This window comes from Oryzias melastigma, linkage group LG2, assembly GCF_002922805.2.
Source record: "Oryzias melastigma strain HK-1 linkage group LG2, ASM292280v2, whole genome shotgun sequence".
NCBI lineage: Eukaryota > Metazoa > Chordata > Actinopteri > Beloniformes > Adrianichthyidae > Oryzias > Oryzias melastigma.
Window position 1 is genome coordinate 10,692,798 of NC_050513.1, and position 10,342 is coordinate 10,703,139.

The 10,342-nt window shown below is 36.6% G+C and overlaps 1 protein-coding gene across 1 annotated transcript in view; it reads right to left on the minus strand.

Moving 5' to 3' along the window:
- Positions 1–261: 261 nt before the first annotated feature.
- dock9b (dedicator of cytokinesis 9b) overlaps positions 262–10,342 on the minus strand; it is a gene marked incomplete in the record, with an annotated part of 63,273 nt that continues 53,192 nt past the window's right edge. Inside the window, 12 exon segments of the mRNA XM_024294234.2 lie at positions 262–687; positions 3,014–3,152; positions 3,223–3,323; positions 3,391–3,581; positions 5,150–5,360; positions 5,441–5,587; positions 6,074–6,079; positions 6,716–6,829; positions 7,599–7,721; positions 7,923–8,029; positions 9,993–10,050; positions 10,134–10,342. Of these exon segments, the coding sequence (XP_024150002.1) occupies positions 580–687; positions 3,014–3,152; positions 3,223–3,323; positions 3,391–3,581; positions 5,150–5,360; positions 5,441–5,587; positions 6,074–6,079; positions 6,716–6,829; positions 7,599–7,721; positions 7,923–8,029; positions 9,993–10,050; positions 10,134–10,342 (1,514 nt within the window).

Below are 10,342 nucleotides of genomic sequence, written 5' to 3' on the forward strand. Positions count from 1 at the left end.
GGATTGCACAACCGTTTTCTACTTTCTTTGGCAGGAATGATCCGTTGTGCTGTATAATAATAATAATAATACAATAGAAAATATTGCACACGCTTTCTTTTCATAAAACACGGTAAAAACACTGTGGCTCTCTTGGCATTTAGGTCCAGTAAGTTAAAAAAAAACATATTTTTTTCTATTAAACTAGCTAAAATAAATGCATCTGATGTTAAAATTGAGCCCCAGTGGAAAATAGGAAGAAAAAAATCAGTTTTTTTTTTAAATATTTAGCGGTTTACCTCTTTAAATGAATGGGAGTGTTTTAATCGCTTCTAAAGGAAATAGTTTTGGACAAACAAAAACATATTTGAAGTTGTCAGTCTGGATTGGTACTTCATTTAAAAACAACAAAACTGCCACTGAATTCAAAACTGTGGTCTCCATAGGAAACACCAACTTTTTTCAGCCGATGCCAAGAAACTGGGAGAAAATAGAGCAAAAAATAGTGGCAATTTTAGTTTGAGTCTTTAAAAAAGAAAAAAAACCTGATTGACTCTTCAGGTACTGGGGATGTGTGTTCTAAACTGGAGTAAAACGCAGTCAGAGAATGGTGGTGGAGCCGTGGGGGCTTGGTGTGCCACTGATGGCATTGAAGATACCCATGGAGTTGTTCAGAGTATTCCTGGAACCCTCTTCGATTGGGTTTATCTGGAAAGAAAATCAGTAAAAACTGTCAGAAAACACTGAATCAATCAGTTTGGAGGAGTATTTTTTTAAAAATACAGTTCCCTCACTATATTGCAGTTCCCGTTTTGCAGTCTTGCTGTTTTTTTTAGTGCAAATTTGCATGTTTTTTCCCAGTATATTGCATTCTGTGTCCTGATTGGCTGTACAGAATGTATTCAGTTTGACAAATCTTTATAACGTTTATTTGGAAGATTTTGACGTATAATCAGGTGATACTTAAATGTGATTTTCGTTTTAAATTTAATAGGCTCTTTGGTAATCATGTTCCCACTAACAACCACTAGAGGGCACTGTAGGTGTGTGTGTTAGTATTTAATACTGACAGCAAAACAGAAGTCGAATGTTGTAGGGGGAAATCAATTTGGCGATATATATCGCGATATTTTGCTTGGTGATAATAGCATCAATTTAATTTCAATAATTATTTATGAGCCTCCTTCAGCGTCTTACTTTTGTTTTCCATCCTGGTTAGGCCCCTTAACAATTTAAATCCTAGATTTATCCATTTATACATATTCAAAATGATTTTGTTGTGGAAATCAGACAATACTGACTGTTAACTTTAAAAATAAATATTTCTTAATTTAACAAAAAATAAAGCATCGTGAATTTGTGGGATAAAGCAACTTGTATATGAATTACAGTTGCAACGCTTAATGTTGTGATCATTAAATAAAAATAATTTTAGCATTTTATAACAATGAAAGACACGTGTATTAATATTCACAGTTTTTAAAAAAAATCATAACAAAAGAGGAATTTTTTTAATTGTACAGTGGGATATATCGTGATATCTATCGTATCAGGAGACATGCATCGAGTGACACGTATCGAGATACGTATCATACCGTAAGACCGTTGTGTGCGTATCATATTGAGAAACACATGTTGTGATACTTATCAAGAGACACGTATTGAGATATGCATCGTACTGTGAGAAACGTATCGAGATATGTATCATACCATGAGACACGTATCGGAATATGTATTGAGATACGTATCGTATCGTGAAACACATTTCATGATAAGTATCAAGAGACACGTATCAAGATATGTATCATACCGTGAGACACGTATCGGAATACGTATTGTATCAAGAGACGCGTATCGTGATACGTATCTTACAGTGAGACGCGTATCGTGATACCTATTAAGAGACACGTATTGGGATACGTATCTTACAGTGAGACACATATCGGAATACGTATTGTATCAAGAGACGCGTATCGTGATACGTATCTTACAGTGAGACGCATATCGGAATACGTATCGTATCAAGAGACACGTATCGTATCGTGAGACACTTATCAGGATATGTATCAAGAGACACGTAATGAGATACGCATCATACAATGTGATACGCATCGAGATACATATCATACCTTGAGACACATATCGTGATACGTTTCAAGAGACACGTATCGAGATAAGTATCATGCCTTGAGGCATGTATTGGGAAGTGTATCAAGAAACACATATTGAGATACGCATTGAGTGACAGGTATCGTGATACATATTGTATCGATAGATACGTATGATATCCTGAGACACGTATCATGATACATATAGTATCAAGACATGTATTGATACATATTGTATCGCCTGACTCTTTGCCATACACACCCCTAGTGCGTTGTGCTTGATGGAATTGTCCAAAAGGCACACAGAGGAAGAAAAATGTAATGGGTTTAAAGATTTTTATTGATACAAAGCGTTCTTTATGCTTCGGTTATTAGGATAATTGTTCATATGTTGCGCTAATATACTATATTCCTCCTCTTTTTGATGAATATGGTTACGGAAGTGAAGCATGCACAAATTCAGACCTCGATTGATAGATATTCCTATGTTATGATTTGGCTTTCAAGATTAAAAGTCTGTTCTTGTTACCGTTTTTGTTAAATCAATTTCTCCCAAAAGTGCAACTTAATTGTGATTTTTACATACATTTTTTTTGGCATCTGCGACTTATAGGCCTAGCAACTGTTTCTAAGGACTTTTCTGATGACCCCTGGTTTATGCAATGAACCAAGATCCATTGGATTCAGAAAACACTTTGATTCACTTTGATCGCGAGTTACGATAAGTCAAATTCCGGCGTCCCTGGTTACATCTCCAACGTTAAAGGGTTAAGAAGGAGAGATGCGGTTTAATGATATGTACAGTAACTGAATGAGCTTTACCATCCGATCTGTTCAGTCCAGCACAAGGAGAGCAGAAGATAAAAAACAGGGTTAGTAAACAGGAAGTGTTCATACATGAACATCTCTAAAATCAGAGAGCACACCTGTTCATGCATGATGTTAGACAGCTCTCGGGTCAGGTCCCGGTAGTTGGCCTTCATCTCATCGTGGTACTCCTGCTGGTCTTCTTTAATCAGTCGTTCGTTGACGCCCAGCGCGTGACCACAGGCGTCTACGAATTGCCTACAGAAGGATGTGTGATTGGTGTTACTGGTGTAGAGCCTTCTACGTGCTGCAGAGCAGAAATCAGTACCTGAACACCTCCTTTAACTGCTTGACCTTATTGTCGGGGTATTTTTTGGCACTGCTATCATCCAGAAAGGCTCTGGCGTAGGCGAGAGGACCGGCGTTCACCTGGAAGAGAGGTGAGCTTAGACCCCTCAAGAACCATGTTGGCGAGCGGCGCCGGTGCTCCCTATACCTGAACGCTGATGCTGCCCTGCAGCTTGAGCTGCAGCCGGATCATGTCCACCTCGGAGGCGGAGCACAGCAGGCGCAGCTCGGCCACCTTGCAGCTCATCTCGTCGATGGCCACCTCGATGGGGCTCAGGTCGGTCTGGTGCTGGTACATGACGGGGATGCGCTTCTTGACGTACGGGAAGCAGTGGGTGGCTGGACGGAGGACCGGGAGTGAGTCAGCAGAAGTGGAATCTTAACACATAGACGCTGATACGAGTAATAATACGTGGAGCCGTTCATAAAGAAGATATGAAGACGGATACATGTAAACAGTCACGCTGACGGCCAGGTCAGCAAAACGAAACAAGATAAGACCTGAACCTTGAGATGCAGCTGAAGGCGGAACAAATCATTTTAATATTTATCTGGGAGAAAACAAACAAACGTATGTGTGCAATCAAAAACAACAACAGAAAATGCAGAGTGTGTGGCAGAACTAAATAAAACTACCACTAATAATAAACCACTGGATACCGTACAAATGGGGAATTTTAGAATTCAACCAATGTCTTTGATTTTTTTGTTTATTAAATATGTTAAATAAATATAAAACTAAAAAAAAAATATTTAACAAAAAATAAAATAAATAAATATATAAATTCCAAAAACGAATAAACCATTGGTTACTGTACGAATGTAAATTTTAGAATTCTGGCACATTTTTTTAATTTATTTATTTTGAAAAATAAAATATATAAATAAACAAAAAAAGATAAAAACAATGATAAATAAATACATCAATTAAAAATAAGACATAACTAATTTAGTCAAAACATAAATTGTACATTTATATATAAATTAAGATACAATTAATAAATAAATAAAAACGTCATAAAAAAATAAATTAATAAAAATATAAAAAATGTAAAAATATTACATTTCAGAATTCTGAGAGTTTTTTGTTTATTTATTTATTTTCAAAACTAAAATAAATAAATGAAAAAAAAGAAAACATAAATAATTCACAAAAATAAAAAATATAATAAAAAATGTCTATAAAAAAAGAAAAATAATGCTTAATGTACAAATATTAAATTTAAAAATTCTGGCAATGATTTTTTTTTTTTTTCATAAATAAATATATTTTTAAAAATGATTAAAAAACCAACAAATAATAAATTGATTAAAAATAAAACAAATAATTTACAAAATTAATAAATATATATATATATTTTTAAATGAATGTTATTTGGATGCACTACTGCATCGAGAAATACTAAAAAAAAACATAAACATCACGAGTAAGGTCAACGGCATTGGCACCCAAAACTGTTACAAATCCCAAATGAGGATCATGAATTCCTTTCACACATGTGACATGAATTAGCCAATGAATGATCATTTTGGTTTATGAGTCCTGAACTCAATCCAAGAAATGTGTCCCTGGAGAAAGGAACCCTGCAAACGTTCAAGAGCGTGGGCATATTGCAAAGGAACTACAAGAGAACCTGAGAAGTTTATAGATGGATAGAAGAAACATTTTGAGGATTTCATTGATGACAAAGAGTTTAGCAGCCAAATATTAAGATGGAGTCAATGCCAGTATTCTATTTTTTCTTTGAAATTACAGCATCTATGTTGAAAGGACAACAGTCTTTCCTAAATTACTTCAATTTAAAGATCTTTCTGATGGAAGGGTCCCAGACTATAATATTAGATTATTCTAATCTCTAAACCTGGTTGGTCCAATTTCCTGAAAAAGTCAAGAAAGGAAGACGTACTTGTTAGAACGGTGCGCCGCTTGCACTGCTCCTCCACTCCCCCCTGCTTCTTCCCTGAAACGGTGAACGGCGTCTCGAACACGAAGCGCCTGATGTTGTGGCTCTTCTCGAAGTCCGTCTTCCTGTCCTCCAGCTCCTTGTCGTCCAGGTAGGGGGTCACGTGAGTCACCTGGATGTAGGCGTACTTGGAGTCCAGGTCTTTGGGATTCACCTGTGTGGCGAACAAATGAGACGACTCGTTTTGGGGCCTTATTGTTTCTAAAAAAATACACTCGACTAATTTGGTTGCACCTTCCCAGAGTCCTGAATGATTTTGACGTTCTCCTGGCCGAATTTATCGGAGTAGAGCTTCAGGAGCCGCTGGGAAATTTCCGATAGAGGCGTGAACTTTGGCTCCTTGTAGATGTACTCTTTCCCGTCTTCATCCTCGAAGAAACCCTGTTGTACATAAACGAACAACAATCAATGTTTGCATCAAAAGTGAAATTAAAGGGACACTGGCGCCATCTAGCGTCAAAACTACAAACTGCAGCCAAATTAAAATGTATTAAAACTCACCAGATATATAAAGAATAGACATTATCCAAATTTTTAAACATTTGATAAGTGTTAAGCATAAATAAGCACACAAATATCACAGCTTTTTCTACAAAGTTCATTCATGCAAGCAGGGATCTGATTGGCTGCACAACAGAGGACGCAGATCAAAACTAAGATCTTTTCAAAATAAAAGAACACAATCAAAATCTATAGAACATAATTTGAATAAAAACAGAAAAACATAATTAGAATGAATACAAAAATCTTCTTGTGTTCCTGAGAACACGAAAAAAAAAAAGACATAAAAATCTAAAACTTGAATAGTGACTTTAATTTAGAAAGAAAGATATAAAAATAGAGAGTTTGACATGTGTCCACACTTACCGCAGCCTTGGGGAGGCGGGGAAAGAGGAGACATTTCCATTAAAAAGTTTAGTAAGGACAGTTCATGTGTATGTATCAGTCAATGTTTATCTACTCCACAAACCAAAAAAAACAATAACATTAACCTCCTAAAATTGGAATTGATGCATCGACCTAAGAACTCAAAATTTGAACTAGGGGTGTGTGTTGGCAAGAATCTGGCGATGCAATAGGTATCGCGATGCAATACATATCGCAATGTATCTCAAAAGTGTATAGGAACTTTTTTAGAGTGTAACTTGGAAAACTCAGTTGTACATGTATCACAGCAATAGGGATGTTGCAAATGATTATTTTAATTATTGACTAATTACGTTTTCGGATTAGTCGACTAATCGATCCATGGGTAAACTGCATGTAAAATGCATATCTTAACCATTGTTAGCTTTAAACTAAACTACCGTAACTATTTGACTGTTTTACTTTATTAACGTAATTTACACGGATTCTAAAGCAATGCGGCTTACACTGATTTCGTAAACAAAAAAAATGCTTTTCTATATTTCAGAATATTTACCTTGTTTGAGTAAACAGTTGTTGAGTTACGGTAATTCAAAGAACGTCAACACTGGAGTAAAAAAAGTAATGTTTTTGGCGGTTTACCTGTCCGAAGAACGCCACTCGGAAAAACGTGCCCAGCAGCCTCTTGCCGGAGTGCATCACCTCCATGACCTTTGTGTAGGCACGGTGCAGCGTGTCATACAGATGTGTTAATTTCTGGAGCAAAAAAAAAAAAAAATTTAAATTAATATAGTCAATCATCTTCCTGTTAGACTCAAAATCCACATCACTTTTAAACAAATTGTCTTTTTTTTATCTTAAATACTTAAAAGAAGTGCATTTTTCTTATCATACATGTTTGACCCAATTTAGATCCAAACATTCTTGATAAGTATCAACCAGTACCCATTTTAACATGAAGTTTAACATGACGTTTTCATCCAATAAATACGTTTTTAAAATAAAAAAAAGTTGTTGAAAAGTGTTAATTTGATTTTATTACAAACCACAATACAGAGACAATCCTTATATTAAGAGGCTGAGAAGATACTATTTCTATCTCACAACATTTTTGCTCAAAAAAGCCTGTGAAATCAAGTTTGGGGTTCCCCATGGATCAACTTTAGGCCCACTACTTTTTTACTGTATTGAGGGCTTTTAAGTGGTTGCTTTTATATTTATTTTTTTAAACAAACTATGTAAAGCACTTTCTCTTACAAATGTATAATTGCTTTATGAGTCCACCAGGATGACAAAACCTTTATCAACAATTTTAAAGAAAGCTACAAAACTGAGACTTAATGGACCTTAAAAACCTGCAATTCTACTTAGATAACAATTAATAAAATAAAAAAAAATATTCGGATTTCATTTGAAATTGTATCTAAATTGTAGAAAACAACAATTTTATTTAGCCAATTCTGTCGCTAAACTAAAAAAAATGGATATTTCAAGTAAAAACAGATTATCGGTTAATTCCGATTACCTCAAAGTCTCTGCGCTGTTCATAAATGGGAATAATAAGCTTATAAACATCAGCAATGAGCTCATAACGCTCCGCCTTCCAAAGCCCGTCAGCACACTCCTCCAGCAGCTCCATGAGGACCTCCTAAAGACACAAGGAGGCACTTTCATCTTTGAGTATTAGAAACTCCCAAATCTGGGTTTTTAGGAGATGACACAGAACGTTTATGGTGACCAATTCGAGAAAAGTGTCAACATATTTGAATAAAACTCATAAAAAAAATGGTAGAACTTCAGGCATTATTGTATAATCGTAAAAAAAAAAAAAAATGGAACTTGGTGAGACCTCGTTGAAGTGAACGTCCTGCATCCCCACGTCCTCCATCATGGCCGCCTCTTCGTCGATGTTGGGAGTGATGACCCGGAAAGCGGAGCAGCCCTGCCTGAACATCCCTACCAAAAAGGACACACTTTATTTTTATCTTGACGGTACAAGAATGTGTCTGATGACAAAACAGACCCACAAAAAAACTCCACCCCTCAAACCACCCCCAAGTTTTTATTGGAATCTCCCAGATTTTCTTAGCAAATTGTGCCCAAATTGTCTGGAGCACCTGATTGGACGAGGACCTCCAGCTTAGCCTTCAAACACATCATACAAATAAATAAATGTATAAATCTTATTTCCAGCCTGAGTTTGCTTGTGAGAGTTTTTGAGTTAATGGTATATTTAATTTTGTTTTTTTTTCACTTTTTTGTTGCATTCTTTAACAATGTAACACAAATTGGGGGCTCGTCCGGGATACTCCTCCAGATCCCCTTGACATAAAAAGGGGCATAGCAATTGAAAAATTGGAAATCAAACAATGTGATTGAATAAAATTGACCCCCACAACAGAAATAACAACAATAAATATAAGTTTGAGAAACCAGGGAGTAAACAAGCTGTGAGAATGTGAACCGTTTAACACAAGTCAGTAAATAAATAGCTGAAACCAGCCTCTAGTGGTCATTTGAGGAATTCCAACATTTGATATTTGGGGGTTTTATTTAAATCAAAATGTGAGGATTTTGAAAAACTTCAAATTCACAACTCTCAACAGGAAGCTTGTAGAAACTGTAGTCTAGAACTCGTGCTTTGGACTTCAGGGTCCATAGAGTTCTGACTATATATACCAATGTTTGATACAACTCAGTTTGATTGGAAACAAACCGAGACCACCTTAAAAGACGGCTCCGAGAGCGGTTCCTGGTCCCGGACCAGGGTCCGGTTACGTGTATTTGGACCAAAAAGTAGTTCCGGATTATCGGGGGAAACTAATTCTGGTTCAGTTTTAGCAAACTAAATGAGTCCAGTGTGATTACACCCTTAAACAACAGATATACCCTAAAATATCAACTATCATATCTCACATGTTTTATATCACTACGCAGGCTTTTTTAAAACTAAGTTTTTCTTCTTAATCTGGACAAAAACAAGCAGTAAGAGGTGAACTTTCTCTCTGAACTGATGCTTTATTTAACATATCGTGACGATCAGCTTATATACCGCTTTCCTTTGCTGGGGCAGTTTAGATCAGTGCCGCTAAACATGCCAAATCTAAATCAAAGAAATGTAAAAAAAAAAAAAAAAAACCTTTTGTAAGTGACCATGGTATAAGCAGGATAATGCGCTTAGAAGAGTGCATTATCAGACATCAAGGAACGCACAGGAGCCCTCAAAGGAACTGCAAGGCGCACCTGTGCTCCTTTTAAAGCGCAGTCGCTCCTCTCTAAAGACCCAAAAGCCTACATCACCTGACACTAAGGCTTAAATTGTCAATATGTAGCATCAATCTAAGAATAATTCATGGCTTTGTTTCCTTAAATCAGTGTAGATTTTGATTAGATTTGTATGTCTATGTTACAAAATATAACCTTTAGCTTATCTATAAAGGTGTAAACATACAGAACTTCTTTGTTAAACAAAATAAAGTATATCTACAGGAACTCCTGTCCATAAAACGCTCACGCATATGTTTGGAAATATCCAAATGACGAGTATTTATCTTCAAAATGCAGCGTCGGCGAGTTTTTTCACACAAGAAGAACCTTGAACTGTCCCGAGCGTGTCAGATAAAGATGTGTGACGTTTAACTTTTTAGATTACTTTATGTTTTGTTGGTGATTTTTTTTCTGTTTACATGTTAAACCTAAAAGTTTTAGTCTAAGTCAAACACTTAAACTAGACCAAACAAACAGGAAGAAACGTTTTATTTGTCCCCACTGCAAAACAATTTCATTAATCATTCTAGGTAATGGCTGTTCCTGTGAAAAATATTTACCAGTGAATCATTTTACAGCCCCCCCGTAAATGAAGCTCATAAAATCATCAGGCTGTAGCTTTAACGGTTAGATAACAATTAGCTATACTCACCTTTTCTCCACAGGTACTCAGCCACCAGAGCTGCAACATGAACGTAACACATGGCCGCCTGCAGGTGGAGAAGATGATCGCAGGTGAGGGGCGGGTTGAACTTTAGAGGGGCTTTTATTCAAGTTTGGTGAATAGAAGTACCTCTGACAGGTCGCTGTTCTTGTTGTGGATGCGGGACATGCTGTCCAGCCAGGTCTTACGCAGCTCCGGGGTGCTGGTGTAGGACTTGGCCAAGCTGTACTGGAGGTCCACCAGCATCTCCGGGTCGTTCTCGTGGTCCTTCATCTGCTCGGTGGCCATCAGCACCGTCCTGATGCGCTTGGTCAAGTCCTTCACGTCGGACGGGAACG